The sequence below is a fragment of the Hydra vulgaris genome, chromosome 07 (genome assembly GCF_038396675.1).
Source record: "Hydra vulgaris chromosome 07, alternate assembly HydraT2T_AEP".
NCBI classification, from domain to species: domain Eukaryota; kingdom Metazoa; phylum Cnidaria; class Hydrozoa; order Anthoathecata; family Hydridae; genus Hydra; species Hydra vulgaris.
In genome coordinates, this window is record NC_088926.1 from 39,802,698 (window position 1) to 39,825,711 (window position 23,014).

Consider the following 23,014-nt stretch of genomic DNA (forward strand, 5'->3'; position numbering starts at 1 on the left):
TGCAAACATTTTCAAAAATATATATATAATTATTATCTCCCTAATGTTATTTCATCTATCTACCCAATATATTATTTTATTTTCTACCTAATGCACTATTTTAACTTAGTTATATTTCTTAAAACAGGATTGAGGTTTTAAACTTTTATGCTATAGAATATCTTCAACAATATTTTAATCAATTTTCAGATCATTTATACAGCACAAAAGTTATATCGGACCTCAAATGGAATTGCGGACAGTTTTAGGTACAATAAAACACTAACAATATTTGCAAAACAGCCACAACTTAGTGAGTTGCTTCCTTGTACAACCTATGAAGTTTTTGTCAAAGTAGAAACTGAGGAAGCAGGCACTGGTGATCCTGTGACCACAAATTTTACGACAGTATGTAAAGGTATTGTGTTTTTTTTTTTTACTGTATTTATCTCCCTGATTTTTAGGGAGTAATGGTGATTTTTTGTTTTAATTGTTGTTTATTTCAACAAGGACTAGGGTTAATAATAGTAAGGCAGGAAATAAAAATGATACAGTAGTGAAAGAAAGTTGTTTTGACTTTACAAGCTGCAAATTATATAAATGAAAACAAGGTTAGAAGAAATAAAATAGATTTGTGTGTATATCAAGGGGCTCATGTACACACAAATAGGATTCACCATTTATGATTTTAAAATGGAAAAACACAAAGTATTCACAAAGTGCTACCTTGGCGAGTAGCTTACTTGTCTCGCCATGTCTATTTTACATGAGCTTTTCTAAGCTAGTGCACTAGTTTATTCCTACTATTGTTTGCATACATACATACATACATACATACATACATACATACATACATACATACATACATACATACATACATACATACATACATACATACATACATACACTGCCGCTCACGGAAGTCAGGACAAGGGAGATTTTTTCAAAAAAACAAAATTAATATGTAATTACGTACAGAATTTTTATTTTATTAATAAAATTTATTTTTTTTTATACATTTTCAATATAAAATATATTATTAGTCAATTTTATGTAAGAAAAAATTATAAAAACTATTATAATATTTAAATTTTTTTTGATTCAATAACTGCTTTAACTATTGTCGACTTTCTTTCAATTAATTTTCTAATTGTTTTTAACTGAATATAATTCCATTCCTGTCCTATAATGTTCCATAAATGAAATTTTGATGATAGACATAAAGTAATTTTCCTATCCAGTTCATCCCACAGTAACTCAATGAGGTTGAGGTCTGGGCTTTAGGGAGGCCAGGTCACTACACATAATACATTTTCAGCTTTTTTTGATTCGAAATAGTTTCTACATAATAATGCAGTATGTTTAGGGTCATTATCATGCATCAGAAATAAAATTATCTCCGACTAATCGAGGTCCCGAATGGATCGCACTTGTGTCCAGGATATCTCTGTAATGTTCTTTTCTCATTATAACATCGATTTTAAGCCAATCTCCCACTCCATCCTGAGAGAAACAACCCCAAACAATCACAGAGCCTCCACCATGTTTTACTGTTAGAACCAGCATTAAGTTAGCATTTTCGGCAGATCTTCTAACGTAAACTCTTCACTTATTTCTGAAAACTTCAAATTTTAATTCATTGGTCCAGAGTATTTGTTTCCAATCATACATCGGTAAATATCGAGAAGAACCTGGACGATTTCCAATCTTCCAGATTCTTGATATCGACGAATTGTGTAACTAAAATACTAATTCATACGTGAATTTAATATGTTTTTCTATTTTTTCATTTAAAATGATAAGACTTTTACTTACATACAATGGTTGAGTACTTTTACATACATACATACATACAATGATGAGTACTTTGACATATATACAATGGCTGCATGCATACTGAGTACATTTACTTTTCAACAAATAATCAACAGAATATATATAAAGAACAAAGTTAACTGTACTTTGTACTTGTATTTAAGTTATATAAATAAACATTTGTTATATTAAAATGTATTACACTTTAATATAACAAGTGTTTATTCATTATATATTACTGTAATGTAAGTTGTTATATTGTATTTCAGTCCAGTCTATTACACTGTAAAAATAAAATCCATTTAAAATAAAAGTAAACAGTTATAAATCAAGGTGTCAACTAATAATGAATAATAATCAAGTTTAATTGTTATTAGTATTGTTAATAATCAAGTTTAATTATTATTATATCATACTATCTACACTGTAACATGAATCATTTAATATTACGCATTTTATATTTTAATAAAAAATGATCTATATAGTCTCAAAGAATTAAGTACATTTTTTATTTGTTTTAAATTTTGGTTTGAGTTTAGTTTATATCCTTATTTAAATTCAACCATTACACAGTGGCAAAATTGAAATAGGAAAAAAAAAAATTGAAAGTATTTATGCATAGCTTATGTTGTTGCTTATTGTATTAAACCTCAAATGTGAAATAGTAATTTGAAATATTATTTTCGTTTTTGTGTTTAAACCAACTCATTGACGCAGAAAGGAAAGCCAAAGGTGCAATTCGCCCATATGTGTCCCTTTTTACTTTTAGGTATTGTGCAAATTCCAAACTTGAGTATGCTTATACTCAAGTTAAATAAGAATGTTTTTTTTTTTTTTTGCCATTGTTAAATTTAGATTTATCAACAGACTTTAGCTTTCATTTAATAATCTATTTAAATTTAATCTGATCCTAAATAATTTCTAGCCTACCTGATATAAGAGGGTTGTAAACTTTATAAATTTATGTAAACTTATGTAACTTTACAAATTTATGTAAACTATGTTAAGGTATATTTGTAGCTTTTAAGCAATAAGGATAATATGAACATAAAAAAGAAATATATTTAGTATCTATCATAACTTACATATTTTTAAATCACATTTTTTATTGCCAAAATTCAATAATAGTTTTATATTGACTTGTCATAGACAGCAATCCATTCAGCAGCCATTCTTGAAACATGGACAGCCATTCTTGACACCTTTTAACCACTGCTTCTGAATTTTATGTGTCAATAAATTTTAGGTAGGTTTCAATGATATCAATTTAAAAACCCTTCAGCTATTGTTTTGCTATTTTTTCATTTTAACTAATAACCCTGAAACAACTGTATTTGGTTAGTAACTGATGTTATGCTGTCTTTCTAGAAGGGTCCAAATATATACATAAATTTCTAGTCTAATCTAACTTAAGGAAGTGTGGTGATTGCCATTTAAATTAAACAATAAGAAACAGTCAAATTTAAACTAGCATCACAGAGAGTATGTTGTTCTGGTGATTTTTGTAAAAAGTAAATTTTGATAAATCTGCTCCCAAAAACTATTTCTCAGACCATGTATATTGAAAAAGTGTTTGAACTTGAATGGGGCAATGATATGGGCTTTTAGGTGTTTAGGTAACAATGCTTTTATTGGTATTACTTTACTCAAACATTAGTACTACTTGGCACTCAAAGTGACAAACTGTGAAATTGATTCTATTTAGTTAATAAATCCGAAATTGTAACAAAGAGCTCTATTTTAGCATTGCTACAATGCATACCGATAGGCAAGTCACACCAAACAAAGAAGATTATACTTAAGAATTTGCAAACTGAAATGAAATTTTCAAATTGAAAAAATGAAAACATTGACAATGTGCAAAACACTTGGTTATTAGATATAGGTAAATAGATAAAAGTTAATATTTCATTTTTTGTTTTAAATTTAATTAAAGTTTTTAAACTTCAAGATAAAACTTGAAAGAAAAAGCTCAACTTATAGTTTTCAAAGTTGTTTACAAAGTTAGCGTTATGAAGAAAATTACAAATTTTTTTTTTTTTTTAGTGATGAAAAAATAAAGTTAATTTTCAAGCATCAAATTTCAAAATAAAATACAAAAATTCAATTAAACAACAATACTATAAGAAGTGAAAAAATTTCAAAAACTTTTAATTTTCTTTTATCTTTATTGATTTTATTTAGCTTATCTTTGTTTAGCTCCAACTGATGTTCCTGTCCCTTATTTAAATACAAGTGTGCAAGATTCTAATATTATTCTATTGCAAATTTATCCGGCATCTAATATATATGGTTTAATTGAGTAAGTTTTTTTGTTTTTATTTTTTATTCTTTCTCAATCAAATAAAAAAAATACATTTTTTATTTTTTTTACAATTAAAAAAATAAATAAATATTAGAATTAAAGTTTATTAATATTATAAATATTTATGTATTTATTAATATTATAAAAATAACATGAATACAGGGTGGATGCTCGAAATCCGGACAATTTTAAATTTGCCGGCATTTTTTTTGTTTTTAAATTCTATGTTGCGAAATTCAAACATTAATCAAAACAAACATTGTACTCTCGGGAAAAAAAATAAAAATTGCAAATTTAGCACATCATGTCAAAGGAATATGACCGTAGAGTTGCAGTGGTTGAGTCCCTCCATACCGGGCACTCTGTCCCAGAGACTATAAAATGGTTTGGCTTCCCAAAAAGCACAGTTTATGATATTGCAAAGAGGTTTAATGATGGTGCAGAGTCTGTAGAACAAAAAGAAAAGACTGCTAACAAACCAATCAGGAATAAGGCCTTCATCAGCAGAGTACAGAAGTCGATCAACTAAAACCCCAGCACCTCCATCAGGAAACTGAGCAAAGATATGAATGTGTCTCATTACACCATGAGAAGAGTGATCTGTGATGACTATAGGTACAAGTCCTATGTCCTGAAAGTCAGGCAGATGCTGTCTGCTTCAATGAAGGAGAAAAGAGTGGCTAAGTGTTCCGTTCTTTTAGCATCAATAAAACATGAAGCTGCCGGTAAACTTCATTTTTTCAGCGATTAGAAAATTTTCACTGTGGATGCCAAAGTGAACAGAAGAAATAAGAGATGGTTGGATCAAGACCCAGAAGATGTCCCAGTGATTGGTCAGACATTATTTCCAGCCTCTGTCTATGTCCTTATGTCTGTTTCCAGCAAAGGCCATGTCATGCCACCACACTTCTTCCTGAAGGGCCAAAATGTCAACAAAGAAGTCTACTTGGACCTTCTAATTAAGGTGGTGAAACCTTGGATGGACAAGTGTTCCAATGGTAGGGCATATGTGTTTCAGCAAGACTCAGCTCTTGCTCATACTTCCAATTTGGTACAGGGTTGGTTTGAAGAGAATCTCCCTATGTTCTGGTTGAAGCACTTTTGGCCTCCAAACTCTCAATCCATTGGACTATTATGTCCTCCAAAATCTCAATCCATTGGACTATTATGTCTGGGGCACTTTAGAACATGAGACCAATAAATCAAGTTACAACACTGTTGAATCTCTAAAGCGAGCAATTACTACTGCAGCTGCCAACATGTTGTCCGATGAGGTGGAGCACGCCTGCTCCAAGTTCAGGAAGCGTATCGAGCAAGTCATTGAAGCTAAAGGCAGCTGGATTGAGTGAAATGAAAGCTCTTATATGTGTACATTACTGTTTAAAATTTCAGAAATATAGCTTTGAAACTAATACTTTTATTGTAATTTTTATTTTGTGTCAAAAATCTCCGGATTTCAAGCATCCACCCTGTATTAGAAAATATTAATAACGCAAAATTATTTATTTTAGTCACTATGAGCTTTTTGTTATTGATATTAAAACTTCTGTACTTTCATCATCAATAAATTCAGCAAACTTTGCTAGTGCTAAAGATCATCGTTATCGATGTTACATAAATAATAAACAGAAAATTCTATTAAACCAGACTTTCATGTTGCTGCATTGTTTACTGACGACGAGCTTCTGAAACTTTTTAAACTTGGTGATGGTTCAAAAGACAATAGAAAACTTATAGGTGGTCATTATTATTCAACATTTTTGCGTGTTTATGTCAAGGTATCATTTTCAGCAATACTTTATGTACAATTATTTAGATAATATTATTTTTTATACATTAATGATTCTCTTAAAACAAAATTTTGGATAAATAACCCGTTGTACTTATTTTATATAATAAAACAGCATTTTAAAACTTGCTTCCAAAAATTTTTTTTTATGAGCAGCTCATTAACTTTTTTGTTAGAATAGCATTTTTTTAATTGTAACATTTTAAAAATAAAAGTTCTCACCTAAATTTTTAAAATTGTCACAGTTTTTTCTTAAAAATAAAAAATAAAAATTATGAGGAAAATTTTAATTTGCTACAATAAAAATTCTTCATACCCCAATATGATAAAAATAAGTATTTTAAACAAATAAATCCATAATTTTAAAATATTTATATAACTAAACCCTTTCAACATTTAATATATATATATATATATATATATATATATATATATATATATATATATATATATATATATATATATATATATATATATATATATATATATATATATATATATATATATATATATATATATAAATATATATATATATATACGTATATATATATATATATATATATATATATATATATATATGTATGTATATATATATATATGTATATATATATATATATATATATATATGTATATATATATATATATATATATATGTATATATATATATATATGTATATATATATATAAATATATGTATATGTATATACATGTATGTATATATAAATATTTATATATATATATATATATATATATATATATATATATATATATATATATATATATATATATATATATATATATATATATATATATATATATATATATATGTATATGTATATGTTTGTCATAGAGTAATCATATTAATTGTATTACGTATTAAGTAATTACGTTAGTAATATTGTTTCAGTGATATTTTATATTCAACATGTGCAATTAATTAAGTTCATATAAATTTAGATCTTAACAGATATTTTGCACACAGATTCAGAATTAAGCAAACCTATAAGATTTGGTAAGTTAAGCTTGGTTGAGTATTTTAGTATTTTAACTAAATAAACTAATTTAACAGTTGATCTTTAATAATGCTTTAATACATTTGTTTAGTTATAATTGTTGCAATAATTTTAACCATAATTTTTTTTTTCTTTTTAATTTTTTCTTTGAATTTGTTTATCTTTCATTTCACTTTATTAAAAAAAAGGTCCAACAACAGATGTCAGTAGAAGTAAGTTACCTGAAGATAAAAATAACTCTAGTTTTATCATATTTGGAGCAGCATCAGCTGGTGGCTTGTTTCTTTTACTGGCAGTTGTCTTTGTGATTCTTTTATGGAAAAGGTAATTTTTTTGACTTGATCTTTTTGACTAGATTATCTTTTTGACTTGATGATCTATTTTGAATTTGAATTTATTTTGGATGTTACTTTGATAACAAAATTTTTTTACTTAATGCTCTATAAGAAATCACAGGCATATATATTCTGGAGAAGATTCTAAACTTTTAAAAAAGAAATCAAAGCGTTCTTTCAGAAACCCAAAAAATCTTGCTGATCCAACTGAGGTAATAATTCTAAATTCTCTAGTTAGATAATAAATATTTAATTTTTATCATCTAATTTATTTTTTGGATTTTTTTTTTTCTCGAAATTATTAGGAAAATTATTGAAAAAGTTTTTAATTTTTTAAAAATTAAAGCAATGGTGATAATAAGACTTATTTTAGTCATTGTTTAATTGTTACTTCATTGTTACTTTATAGTCGCTTTATTGTTGATTTTTTTGTCGACAATTTTGAAAAATTGTTGACAAAGATTGTTGCACAAAATGCATTGCAACAATCCTGTTTAGAAAAGTAGAACAACAATCAACATTAACTATATTACTCAGTTTAATAATTTTATATATATATATCTATAAAGTTATTAAATTGAGTAATATACCTAATGTTATATTCTTTTCAAGCCTAATGTAGATTGATGTTTTACTTTTCTGAACAGGATTGTTGCAATATATCTTGCACTACAATCTTTGTCAACAGTATTAATCTTCGGGCTGCAAAACCTCATCAGCAAAAGCTAATACAAATTTATTAAAATAATGAAAAACTATGAAGCAACTATGAAGTACTAAATGTTCAATCCTAACATTTAAATATTTATTTTCACAAACTTTTTTGGTTAATATATAAAAAATTGAGCAATATTGATAATATTTTACAAGATCAAAATCATCAGCTGCTACTATTTTATAGTATTTGCTAGAATAAAATTTGAAAGTGAAAGTGAAATCATTAGATGTAAATAAGTATATGTTTATCATGTCATGGTAAAATCTGGTAATGGTGTAAATGTGTAGTGGTAGTGGTGTAATTATGTAGTGGTAGTGGTGTAATTGTGTAGTGGTGGTAGTGTAATTGTGTAGTGGTAGTGTTGTAATTGTGTAGTGGTAGTGGTTTAATTGTGAACGGTAGTGGTGTAATAGTGCATTAAATATTTATTCCATATTACTTATTTAACCTTTTTTTTTTTTTAAATTGTAATAATATTTTATATGAAGATTTAAAAATAAATAAATTAATTCTGAATTAATTTATTATTAATTGTTTATTTTTAATACATAATTTAAATGTTTGTATAAATTAATATTTTGAGTAAAAATATTTTTTTTTTGTTCTATTCTGCGCCATACAATTTTACATAATTGCAGCGTAAACAATTTTTAAAATTTTTAGGTTCATCGTTTACATTGCAATACTCCTGGTATGATTAGCCATCCACCGATAAATATAGAAACTTTATCAAAGCATGTAAAAAATTTAAAACTTGATAACGCAATAAAATTTATTCAAGAATATCAAGTAAGATTTTTATGATTTTATTTTATTTTTTTAAGATGACTTGAATTTAACAAAAGTAATAATTTTTATTAGTCCATCAAATCTTCAGAAAAATATTCTTCAGAAGTTGCAAGATTAAACATAAATCTTTTTAAGAATCGATATCCAAATGTTGTTGCATGTATGTATTAATGTTGTTTATAAAAATCTCTCATGATCTCCAAATGTTGTTGAATTAGTTTCAGTTAAAAATATTTTTTAAAACCAACAATAACTAATTTTTTTCTCTATCTTTTGTTAGAGTACAATGAAAAAATAAATTTTTCAGAATACTAATAAGTATTCTATGCCCACTCTTTTCCTGTTTAAAATACTCAAAAATTCAATGCATTTATTACTAATTTTATAAACAACCAAATCAGCAATAATGATAATTTAAACCGAAATATATTGAAATGAAGTTTCAAATATAATTGCTATTGCTGTTTACTGATGCTGATGCTGATACTGATTGCTGTTTACTCTATGTTTTAGTAAAATAAATGAAATAATAAAATAAATGAAATAATAAATGTTGACAAGAAGCGGTAAAGTTTTAAAAGCTGAAGTCAAGTTTCCCCCAACCAGTCATTGCAGATCCAGCCTTCACTATCATCCTCAACACAAAAACCTGTTACCCGTGCTTCCATTCAATTTTGGTTAATTGAAAAGCCATTATTTTCAATTACTTGTTACAAAAATTTAGATTTTTTTTTAATGATTTTTTTTTGTCAGAAATCACGTCACGAATCTAGAAATTGGGTGTGTTGTTATTGAAACTTAAACTTGGAACATTGCACGCATAAAGACAAAACAAAATCAATAGAGAAATCCATGTTATATCTTGTTTCTTACTTAAAAATAACTTATGTTCTTTGCAAATTTCAAAACTGCCTAACCAGCATTGGATAAGCAATTACCAATTGAAAGAGCATTTGGCTATAGAGAGAAGCAGTAAGTTGTTTTTAACATTTAAAAAAAGTATTTAATTCAATTTACTTTGTTTAGCTATTAAGTCAGTTCTGCTGTAAAACACGATTAAGTTGCCAGTTTTTAAGAAGTTACAGTACCTAAGTGTTTTTCTTTTTGTAAGCCAGTTTGTAAGCAAAATCGTTTTTCAACTGATTTGTTAAATCTAATAGGATTAACTGAATCTCACATATTGTTTGACATTCTTGACGTCAATACAAGTTGGCTTGCTAAACTAGTTCAACAGTGGATGGCTCAACCAGGATACCAAGAAGCTAAGAAATTTGTTCACACAGTAAAGGTAATAAATAATCTGCAGAGATCTGCTATAAACAATGATCCAAAATAAAAAGAATGATTGCTGCACAACATTGAAAATTACAGGCAGTAACAAAATTAAGTTTAAAAACATTTTTTAATTATGTTTTGATGTTCCATTTTTCGATTTCCATTTTCCTTTAAAATGTAAACAAAACTAGCATGACTTAATTTCATTATGCTGCTTTCAATTGATTTTTACACTTAAAAATACTGACATATGATTGACTCAGTAAAATTATTTCTCTATGTTTGTAATCGTAAATGCTTGTCTTTAGGTGCTTAGCGTAGATTTAACATTAGAATGAGAAATAATTAGGTGTGGTTGGTTTTAAAAAAATGTGCATACAATTCTATTATTGCATGTATTTATAAAAGTTGTAGGATATAAGCATTCAACTTCTTATGGTATAATTTTCAGAAATTGAAATTTTTTAGATGATGAAACTTGTGTTAAATTAGAATGTCCATCCCATAATTCTTCAGATTATATAAATGCAAATTACATTAATGGATATTGCAAACAAAGAGCATACATTGCTACACAAGGTCCAATGAAAAACACAATCAATGATTTTTGGCTTCTTTGTTGGGAACAAAATGTTCAAGTTTATAATGTTCAAGTTTATGTATAAGTTTATTGTTATGGTTACGAAAACTTGAAGAAAGGTGAGGAGTAAGCAAAGATTTTTTATTATATTTAAAAGTTCTTTGAATTTATGATTATATTCTAAAATCCTTTGTATTTATGATTATATTTGAAAATCCTTTGTATTTAAGATTATAGTTAAAGTTGTTATCTCTCTAAATATCTAAATAGTTAAAGTTATTATCTCTCTGAATATCTAAATAGTTAAAGTTATTATCTACCTAAATATCTAAATATTTTAATTTATTATTTAAATATGTTAGTAATTAAATTTATTATTTAAATGTGTAACTAATTAAATTTACTATCTAATTATTTAATTAATTATTCAGATGTCAAAAAGAGTTTTCTAAATGAGAAAAGATGTTTAAAAATGACAATAAGACACTGAAATACTATAAAATAATAATGTTTTAAATTTTTTGAAAATTGTTTACATTTATGACAGTAGTATTTTAGTAAACTTTAATACAATGTCCAAATTACAAACTTAAGTTAATGATTACAAAGTACTTTCAATAATCTGTTACTGAGTATTTTTTTTTTTTTACAGCATTTTTTAACTTTTATTATTTATCACAGTAAAGTTTTTTATTCAAATCAACGTCCTGGGGGTATTTATATAAAAGAAATTAATAATAAGAGGAAAAAAATTTTAAAAATATTTTCAAAAAGTATTAAAAGAATAACTTTGATAATAAAATTAAAAAAAAAATAAAGTTACATTATTTAAAAAACTTTATTTTAAAAAGATTGTTCATATAGCAGATTTTTTTTTTTTAAATAGATTTCATTTCATTTTTTTTTTTTTTCCATTTCACAATTTTTGTTTAAAATAATTTTTTTTTGCAAACTTTTTTTTTAAAGAGTTAACAAAAGATATAACATGAATGAAACACAAGAGATGACAATAAAATATTGAATATTACTGATAATGCTTTTAAAGTTGACATTAGATATGATTGTTATAAAATTCTGATGATAAAGTTGAAAGTAATAGCTATAATTGAAAGGAATGTCACTGTGTGTATTATCCAGAGGTGTAGTCTGGATTTAAACCTTGAACCTCCTAATTGTAAGTCAACTGCACTGGCACAAGTCATCTTCATAACCCGTTTAATGAAAGTATAATAAAATGATATTGGAAGTATGTCCTCAGAAAAATAACTAGTATCTACATCTAAGATCTTTTATCATGATGTAGTAATAATAGTTTTTATAAACTTTAAAATTCATAAAATTAATAAAATGTTACAGGGATCCCTAAGTGTCATGACAACGCTGTGTTCATGTAAAAATCAAGGGGAGTTGTGTTCATATTTAAGTCATGACATGTTGTGTTCATGTTAAAGAGGATGTTTAAAAGAAATGTTCATGCTAAATTTTTTTGAACAAAACAAAATAATAAATGTATAACTAAAATAACTAACTTTTAGGTTATGGAAAAAGTTCGCTTGTTTGTGTTGTTCTTTATTTTAGTCAGAATTTATAAGTCTTTAATTATACACATTTTTTTTGGCACAATCTATTGACTATATCATTTATTCAAACACATTTAATTCTTAAGAGTTTTAGTTTAAAAAAGGTATCAAATATTTTGTTCATATTTTAATGCTTTTGAAATATTTAAAAAATAAATAACTGAACAAATTGTTTAAAAATTTAGTATGAAAAAAAAAACTATAAAGAATTCCTGAATTTTTTTAATCAAAATTCTATAATGACATAATATACTAAAACTCTTTGGAATTAAATGAACTTGAACAAATTATGGTTTGTAGATTGCATCAAAAAAGGTTTGTATGTTTGAAAGACTTAAAATTCTGAATAAAATAAAGATATATACATATGTATATATATATATATCTGTATATATATAAATATATATGTATATAAATATATAATTATATATATATATAAATATATATATATATATATATATATATATATATATATATATATATATATATATATATATATACAGTGGTGGCCAAAAGTATGGAAACTTTTTTTAAATTACATTTTTTTTTATTAAATAAAACCAAAATTATTTAACCTGAGTGTACTTGCAATAGTCTACTTTATATATATTACAAGTTTAAACTTGTCTTTTCTAAGACATTTTATTACATTCTAGTATTTCTTAATTTCGATTGGACAAAAGTATGGAAGCTTGTTCAAACTTGTCACTAAACATAAACAAATTTTATCATTTGGAATTAAAACGTGTTAGAATTGACATCTTTGTTAGTTTATCATAGTTTACTTTTATATTAATCAGTATGGCACCGCGAAAATATTATTCTAGTGATATTAAAAATAAAATAGTTGAGTGTTTTAAAAATGGTAATAAACCAATTGATCTTTCTCGAAATTTTCAAGTTCCAAAAGGTACAGTTTCAAAAATTATTAAAAAATTCAAAGAAAGGGGAACTGTGGAAGTGGAAATGAGACCTGGAAGACCAAGAAAAACAACAAAAAGATTGGATCCTAGAAAGTCATCAAAGGATATATAAGAAGAAATCTTGGAACAGCATGGAGTTTTGTTATCTGACAGGACAGTTCGTAGAAGGTTAAATGATGCGAGCTTATTTGGAAGAGTGGCTGTCAAAAAACCGTTAATTTCTAAGAAAAATAAGATGGGTAGATTATTGTTTGCAAGGGAACATTAAAAATGGTCATGAGTTTCCATACTTATGACCAGGCCTAATTTAAAAATTTAATTTTTTTTTGTATATGTTAATAAAAAAAAAATGTTTTATTTTATTAAAAAGTTGTATTACGACTTCAATAAACATATGCATTATATGTAGTGTTGCATTTTTTATAAATAAATAAAAAGCATTTTGGAAAAGTTTCCATACTTTTAGCCACCACTGTATATACATCTTCTTATATATATATATATATATATATATATATATATATATATATATATATATATATATATATATATATATATATATATATATATATATATATATATATATATATATATATATATATATATATGTTTGTATAGATATCGATATATAGAATATATTCGAGGTTAAGTATTTTGATGTAATAATACGAAGTCTCTTGTACGTGTTACAGTGCTCAATATTACTGAATAATAGAGCTATATATAATTATATTTAGATGAATAAAAACAACTGATTAGCGGGACCTAAAGTTTCATGCCTGAAGGCAATCATCAGCCGTTAATACAAACAAAAAACGTAAACAAACCGTTACAAAAACGTAAAAATTACTGTAGAATGACATCTGACGTTATAAACAAATCTACGTAAAAAACAAATCAAAAAACAAAAAACATAAAGCCGTTATAGTTTACTAGTCCCCTGTGTCAAATATAGATAATAGGAATTTTTTTGAATGTCGACACTGAGATACGATTTCGTTTTTTTTATTCAGTAGGTTTTTTCGAACCTTACCTACCTACCTTACTTACTTACCTATCGAACCTATCGAATTACTTACCTTACTTACCTTACTTACCTATCGAATTACTTACCTTACTTACCTATCAAACCTTACCTACCAACCACAAATAATCTCAAGTCAAAATCAACAAAAAGGCAACGTAAACGTAATATTATTTGGTATAACCCTCCGTTCAGCTTAAACGTCAAAACAAAAATAGGAAACCGTTTTCTAGCCCTTATTGACTTACATTTTCCAGCCGGCCACAAGCTACATAAAATATTCAACCGAAATTCTATTAAGATTAGCTACAGTTGCATGCCTAACCTAAAATCTATCATAAATTCGCATAATTTCAAAATTTTACACAACAAAAATCAATTAAAAACCAACCAATGTAACTGCGTAGATAAAGCATTTTGTCCTTTGAACAATCAATGCTTATCTAACAATATTGTCTATCAAGCAACTGTAAGTTCCAGTCATCATGATCGTAATAAAAAAAGTATATTTTGGCATTAGTAATACACCATTTAAACTAAGATACGCAAACCATCTCAAATCATTTGCATCAGTTAAATATAGAAATGACACAGAACTATCTAAGGAAATATGGAGCTTAAAAGACCAAAACATAAAGCCCATTATAGAATGGAAAATTTTCAAACGTTGTAAACCTTACAATCTAGCAACAAAAATATGCCACCTTTGTCTCTACGAAAAATATGTAATTTTATCACATAATGGAAAAAACCTACTGAATAAAAAAAATGAAATTGTATCTTAGTGTCGACATTCAAAAAAATTCCTATTATCTTTGTTTGACACAGGGGACTAGTAAACTATAACGGCTTTTTGTTTTTGGATTTGTTTTTTACGTAGATTTGTTTATAACGTCAGATGTCATTCTACAGTAATTTTTACGTTTTTGTAACGGTTAGTTTACGTTTTTTGTTTGTATTAACGGCTGATGATTGCCTTCGGGCATGAAACTTTAAGTCCCGCTAATCAGTTATTTTTATTCATCTAAATATAATTATATATATATATATATATATATATATATATATATATATATATATATATATATATATATATATATATATATATATATAAATATATATATATTTGAAAAATATGTACCAACCACGGTACGGCACTCACATAAAGCGACTAGTAACTACTAGTACAGAAAATTGGTAACATAAGTTTTTCATTTCAAGTTTATTATGATATCATTTAAAAATAAATATTGAACTTGAAAAAATTTGTGGAAAACGTGTTTTATAATTTTTCATAATTTATTTGTTTTAATAAATAAAGTATTTATAATCTTGTAATAAAATGGTTTTCATTACGGAATAAAGTGATTTTAAATATGGAATATAATGGTTTTAATTATGGAATAAAGTGGTTTTGGTTGTGGTATAAACTGGTTCTAACTATGGAATAACCCTGCAATTCAGAATTTTAAAAAAAAAAAAAGTTTAAATTACTTATTATTAAAGTAATAAGGAAATTGATTGAAGGAAATTGATTGAATGGAGAGCTTTTACGTCATAAGGAAGAATTTTTCAAGATTTTATACTTTGGTTTTTTATGGACTATATAATCTTGCAGTTTTAAAACAGAACGATGCTTTAAGACTGCAAGATTCAGAATATCAATTGATCGAAAATAGTATCAGGTATTTGCATTTTTTGGGAAGATCTTGTTGAAGGTAAGAGGTAGGTTTTTGTGATGGTGATTCCAGACAAACTGGCAATTTAAGAATTGAACAAGGTCACATAGTTTAAAGATCTTAGAAGTAAGATGAAGCACATTAGGATTGAATTTGCAATTCTGAAAATGTATTATTTTTAAAGCTTAGTTTAGAAGATGGGATATCCCTAAAACTGCTCGCTGTTGATATTGTCCCCATATTTGAGCCAAAAAGGCATGATATATATTTAATAGTGTTTCCAGACTGACATAATAGCGAACTATAGCCAGCTTACCATTTGATCTGCGTAATTTTATAGCCTTATGATGGGATACAAACGATGGGCTGGAATCAATTATAATTCCAAGATATTTGATTGAGTTTACAGGAATGATTTTATGGCCATTTAATCTAAAGCTTAATTAAATTTAAAATTTACCTGAAAGTAATTCCTGAATTTATTTTATTTCCTATCTATATTTGTGTCCATTCAGTATGGAAATTAACTTTACAGCCTATAGAGCTTCTTGTTTTGACTAAAAGACATATTTCCAAGCAACAAAACCAAGGTATTTCCATAAGTTTACAAGATGCATGTAAATGCAAATGAGGTTAAGTTCTTTTTATTGAATAAAACCAAATTTTTTTTACTTTATAATGGGCACTGACTTGGTTAGACAATGATACTACGTATTATTTATATATACCAATTTTCTGTACTAATAGTTGCTAGTCGCTTTATGTAAGTGCCGTACCGTGGTTGGTACATTTTTTTCAAATATTTAGGTTTATACAATTCTGTGTATGGATTGTTTGTACCACAAGTATCATTGATCTGCCAAGAACGTGAGCTGGTGTGCTTACACACCTTCGGTATCACATCAACACGCTGATGAGCCCCAAAGAGCGAAACGCGTCCGTGATTGTGATACGCACTGACTTGGTTAGACAATGATACTACGTATTATTTATATATATATATATATATATATATATATATATATATATATATATATATATATATATATATATATATATATATATACATAAAAATATATATATATATATTTGTATATATATATATATATATATATATATATATATTTATATGTATATACATATAAATATATATATATATATAAATATATATATATACATATATATATATATATATATATATATATATATATATATATATATATATTTATATGTATATACATATAAATATATATATATATATATATAAATATATATATATATATATATATATATATATATATATATATATATATATATATATATATACATACTTCCTGATGAGCCTACTGATGGTGAAACATGCTGTAGAAGTTAAAAGTTAGATAAGTGTTTTTACTAATTTATATTATTATATATTAATTTATATATTATATATTATTATTATTTATTTATATATTATATTTATATATTATATATTATTATATTTATATATTATATTAATATTTTATATATTATTATTATTTATTTATATATATATATATATTAATTTATATATTATATATTATTATTATTATAAAAAAAAAAAAAAAAAAAATTTTTTTGGTTAAGTGATTTTCTACTAATATATATATATATATATATATATGTATGTATATACATATATATATATATATGTATATATATATATATATATATATATATATATTATATATATATATATATATATATGTATATATATACACATATGTGTCTATATATATGTACATATATATGTATGAGTATATATATATACATATATATATGTATATATATATTTATATATATATATGTATATATATATTTATATATATATATATATATATATATATTTATATATATATAGATATATATATATATATATATATATATATATATATATATATATATATATATATATATATTTTTATATAAATAAAAATATATATATACATATATATATACATATGTATCTATCTATCTATGCATATATATATACATATATATATATATATATATATATATATATATATATATATACATATATGCATATGTATATATATATATATATATATATATATATATATATATATATAAATATATATATGTATATATATATATATATATATATATATATATATATATATATATATATATATATATATATACAGCGGTGGCCAAATATAAAAGACCACTCTTTTTTTTTTCAAAATTTATTTTTAACCTTAGTATAATTTTATTTTGGAAAAAGGTATCAAAAAAAGAAAAACTTTTTTAGAAAGAATTTTTATTGTATTTTATATTTATTATAAAAGAACTTACAATTTTTTTACAAAATGTTAAAAAATTAAAAAACTGACTAGTAAAACATATAAATGGGGAAAAAAATTGAACAAAATTTTAAGACCAGTTTCAAAAATATTTCAAAAAGCAATAAAAAAATAATTTGGAAACGTGTTGCTCCTCCATTTGTTTTCAAGCACTCTTGTACTCGTTCTGGCGTTGAATTCAATAAAATTTTGATTACTTCATCAGGCACATTTTTCAAATGATGAGAGATAGAAGATTTCAAATCTTCCAAATTGTAAAGTTGTTCTTTACCAAGCTTGTGATCAAGCCATGACCATAAATTCTTTATTGGATTTAAGTCTGGACTATTGGCAGGCCATGGAAGCACTTAAAATTTTATTAGAATTGAACCAATCGCTAACAACATGCGCTTTATGACACGGCGCATTATCTTGCTGGAAAATGAATCCATCTTGCAACTGCCATAAATCAATGCTAGGAATAAGAGAGTTTTCCAAATTTTCGATGTGCCTTTCTTTGTTGAGTCTACCATCGAATAAATGAAAAACGCCAACTCCACAGGCAATCATACAGGCCCAAATGCCTAATGAACCACTGCCTTGTTTTGTTTGTTTCAAAATGCATGATTCATCGAACCGTTCGCTTGGAAGTCTACGCAACATTGCGCGACCTTTTCTGTTGTCTACCTTAACATTTATTTCATCACTAAAGACCACACGGCTCCACTGATCTGTTGACCAATTTTTATGTAGTTTACACCACTCTTTCCTGGCAAATTTTTGTTTTTTATTTAAGCGTTGTTTTTTTTGCAGCAGCACGCCATAAATAATTTAAATTGCGGAGAACCCTTCGCATAGTTCTAGGGCTTGCTTTCAGACCATTTGACAGTGTCCATTTCGTAGACAAGTCTGCAGATGATGCTTGTCTGTTTTCTTTCATTAATCTCACTAACGAGCAAACATCACGGTCATTTGAAATTTTATTGCGTCCAGTCCTATGACGATCATTAATTGACCGGGTCTCTTTGTATCGTTGAATAAGGTTAATAATGCAAGAGTGAGACCTTCCGAGCTTTTCTGCTATTTGTCTGATGCTATAGCCTTTTTCTTTTAATACAAGAGCCGTGTATCTGTCTTTTTCTCCGATCTTTGCACACATTTTTGCAATATTTTTATATCCTTATTGCAAATCAAAAAATAAATGTTTATTTGATATCGAAACTCAGGTTTCGACATTTTATTTTATATCCAACGTAATAAGCAATTAAGACAGTTAAAAAAAATAATGGATTATTATTTTTAATAAGTGCAAATTAAAGATTTGAAAGTGGTCGTTAAATTTTGTCCAATTTATTTAAGGAAGATTAATAAGTACTCATCAGTTTTTAATTAAGTTAAACGCTTTTTAATTAGAATTAGATTAAAAAAAATATACCACTTTAATTCATATGTTTTAATCAACAAGATATTAAAAAAAAAATTTAATATGTCAATTAGAATCTTCTTAATTTTTATTTAAAGATTAAGAAACCAACTAAAAAATGAGTGGTCTTTAATTTTTGGCCACCGCTGTATATATATATATATATATATATATATATATATATATATATATATATATATATATATATATATATATATATATATATATATATATATATATATATATATATATATATATTCACACAGACATATACATATATATATATATATATATATATATATATATATATATATATATATATATATATATATATATATATATATATATATATATATATATATATATATATATACATAGATTAATAGATAGATATATACATAGATACATAGAGAGATATATGTATATATATATATATATATATACATATATAAATATGTATATATATATATATATATATATATATATATATATATATATATATATATATATATATATATATTCATAGATTGATAGATATATATGTGTGTGTCTGTAAGTGTATATGATTGTGTAGGCACGCAAATATATAATAAATAAAAAATATATACAATAAAAACCTAAGAACCTATAAACATTTTTAGAACTTAGTGATTATAATTTAACCTTTAAACAAAGCCTTTAAACAAAGACTATTAATAAAAGTTAAAATAACAACTAAAAAGTAAATATATATATATATATATATATATATATATATATATATATATATATATATATATATATATATATATATATATATATGTATGTAAATATATATATAAAAGTAAAAGTATATATACAACTAAAAAGTAAAAGTACAAACAAAAACTATAAACAAAAGTAAAAATAACTAAAAAAAAATATAAATAAATAAAAACTAATAATGAGACCATTTAATTTTTCATTAATTTTAGATATTTAAATTTTTAATAATATAAATTAATTTTAAATTAATTTTTAAAATAATGAACTTTTTCTTTATTCAGTCAAAGTGTGAACAGTATTGGCCTGATCATGGCTCAGAAATATTTGGGAATATTAGAGTAGAATTAAAGTCAGAACTCAAACTATGCAATGATTGTATTCGAACTTTTGAAATTTTTTCCACCGTCAATGGAGAATTAAGGGTTGTTAAACATTATCAATATTTACAGTGGCCAGATCCTGGAGTGCCCTCCTGCCCTGGTCCAGTCCTTGCATTTGTTAGACGAGTTCATTCTTTTGAACCTGTTAGTTGTTGTCCAACTGTTGTTCATTGTAGTGCAGGTGTTTGTCGTAGTGCTTGTTATATTGCTATTGATGCAATGCTAGAACGTATAAAGTATGATAACATGATTGACATTTATGGTTACGTAAACATGATGCGTTCACAAAGAAACTTTATGGTTCAAACTGATGAGCAATACATGTTTGTGTATGACGCTCCAATCGTGTACAACTTTAGCCATTAAGAAGTCATGAAGGTAGCGATTATATTAATGCATCTTACATTAATGGATATTATCGTCCTAGCCAGTTTATAGCTACACAAGGACCTAGTGAAAAGACTGCTGCGGATTTTTGGCGCATGATTATGGATGTAAATTGTGCGATCATTGTTTTGGTGACAAATCTTGATGACAAAGATGGACATGTAAACATTTTTAACGTTATTTAAGTTTATATAAGTTTTAAGTTAATTTTTTTGTATAACTTGAAACTTTTTGTTATGTTTAGTTGGGATATTTTATTTTGAAAAAACAATTTTATATATAGGAGCAATGTTACCCGTATTGGCCTAATTCTAAGTCAATGAATCATCTTTTGTATGTTATTGATCCAATCAACGAAAATAGATTTGCAAGTTTTATTATTAGAGAGTTTAAAGTCTCTGATATCAAGGTTTGATGTTTTAAACCTAAACAAAGGTTTTATAAGTTTTTTAAAATACAGGTTTTGTTTTTAAGCTGAAGGTTTGATTACTAGAGATCTTTGGTTTTCTCTGTTCATTACAGTTTTTATTCTGTTTTTGTTCATTTGTTATTTATAAAAGTTTTTTTTAATTGATAGAGTTCAAGTTTCTTTCAAATTTCGTTAAATGTTTTTTTTGTTAGAATGATGTCATTCGAAATATACGTCAGTATCACTATTTAAACTGGCCTATTGGTCGAGTACCAGACTCATCTGAAAGTTTAATAGAGTTTATCAGCCACGTGCAAAAAGCTAGTGATAAATTCAGTCCGTTGTCGCCTATTGTGGTACACAGCAGGTAGTATTTTTAATTTTTTCTATTCATAGATTTGTAATAACATTCAAAAGATCAGTTACGTTTTTAATTTATGTTTTTTAATTTATTTATTTGATTTATGTTTTCGATTTATGTTTTCAATTTATTTGTTAACAAATTTATAAGATAATTAACAAAATACTTAGTTTTTGTTTTTTATTTGATAAAAATTAATTATTGATATATTGAACTCAAAATAATCTTTTTTTAAGTCTTGGCGCTGGTAGAACTGGAGTGTTCATAACTCTTAGTATTGCGTTAGAAAGTTAACGGAATGATGATAAAGTAGATATATATCAGATCGTTAAATCTCTTTGCCACCAAAGGCCATACATGGTTGAATTACTTGAACAATACGAATTTTGTTATAAAGTGTGATTTGACTTTCTTAAAAACTTCGACTTCATAGCATGATATAGAAGCGTCGTTTTATTTTTAAATACGTTATAAGCGTTATACATTCTTTATAAACTTTATAAATGCTTCATAAGCGTTATACATATTTTTGTGTTTTTATGTTTTTAAATTTCTTTTATATAAAATGTGATTTGTTCATATGGTTTTATATTTCATAGTTGTTCATATAATTTTAGATTTTCATAATTTACATACAACCTATAACGTTTATGTTAATGAGTTAATTATATTGTTTATGTTATTTGTAACATACAATTGATCTTTCAAATTATTTCATATCGTTTTAAATGGTTATAAAAAAGTTTCTTTATATATTTTGTTAAAACTTTTTTTGAGAATGGTCACATAAAATATAAAGTTCACAAATCTCTTTTCAATCGAATCAATCGATTAAAAGTTTTGTTTGCAATGATAATTATTTGTGTTTGCGTCAAGTATTCTAATTTACAGAATGACTTTTAATTTGCAGAATGTCGAAATTTTCTCTTTTTTTTTTTAGATCTGTTTTTACAAAAGGAAAACTTATTCAGATGTTATACTCAACATTGAAACTCTTTAAGAACACTTTCGTTCAAAGTATTTTTGTATTTTGAAGTTTCATTTTTTAAACATTTTATTTATCTTTTTTAATGCTTTTGATATTTGATAGTATATATTTTATTTTTTTATTTTATACTAACGGTTCAATACTGATTAGAAAATCCTGGATGTGATTTCTTAAAAATATCGTTTTCAGCAAAA

The 23,014-nt window shown here is 25.0% G+C and overlaps 4 protein-coding genes across 5 annotated transcripts in view; 3 read left to right on the forward strand and 1 right to left on the reverse strand.

Moving 5' to 3' along the window:
- Positions 1–5,750, forward strand: part of LOC136082473 (uncharacterized) — a 36,857-nt gene extending 31,107 nt beyond the window's left edge. For both annotated transcript variants that reach the window (XM_065801853.1, XM_065801854.1), the window contains exons 10-13: positions 190–397; positions 3,539–3,679; positions 3,994–4,096; positions 5,611–5,750. In XM_065801853.1, coding sequence (XP_065657925.1) covers positions 190–397; positions 3,539–3,630 — 300 coding nt within the window. In that variant the 3' untranslated portion in view covers positions 3,631–3,679; positions 3,994–4,096; positions 5,611–5,750. The remainder of the gene's footprint in view (positions 1–189; positions 398–3,538; positions 3,680–3,993; positions 4,097–5,610) is intronic.
- LOC136082779 (receptor-type tyrosine-protein phosphatase delta-like) lies at positions 5,369–23,014 on the forward strand. The gene is made up of 12 exons (XM_065802203.1): positions 5,369–5,521; positions 5,725–5,877; positions 6,846–6,900; positions 7,090–7,225; positions 7,349–7,448; positions 8,618–8,743; positions 8,816–8,903; positions 10,487–10,717; positions 20,577–21,223; positions 21,346–21,471; positions 21,684–21,838; positions 22,069–23,014. Exons 1-8 carry the CDS (start codon positions 5,369–5,371, stop codon positions 10,681–10,683), a joined length of 1,008 nt encoding a protein of 335 aa, XP_065658275.1. The 3' UTR covers positions 10,684–10,717; positions 20,577–21,223; positions 21,346–21,471; positions 21,684–21,838; positions 22,069–23,014.
- Positions 18,916–19,287, reverse strand: LOC136082780 (uncharacterized). The gene has a single exon (XM_065802204.1). The coding sequence runs from the start codon at positions 19,285–19,287 to the stop codon at positions 18,916–18,918; it is 372 nt and encodes a 123-aa protein (XP_065658276.1).
- On the forward strand, positions 20,556–22,459 carry LOC136082781 (receptor-type tyrosine-protein phosphatase S-like). The gene is made up of 5 exons (XM_065802205.1): positions 20,556–20,942; positions 21,035–21,223; positions 21,346–21,471; positions 21,684–21,838; positions 22,450–22,459. The coding sequence occupies exons 1-5, from the start codon at positions 20,556–20,558 to the stop codon at positions 22,457–22,459; spliced, it is 867 nt and encodes a 288-aa protein (XP_065658277.1).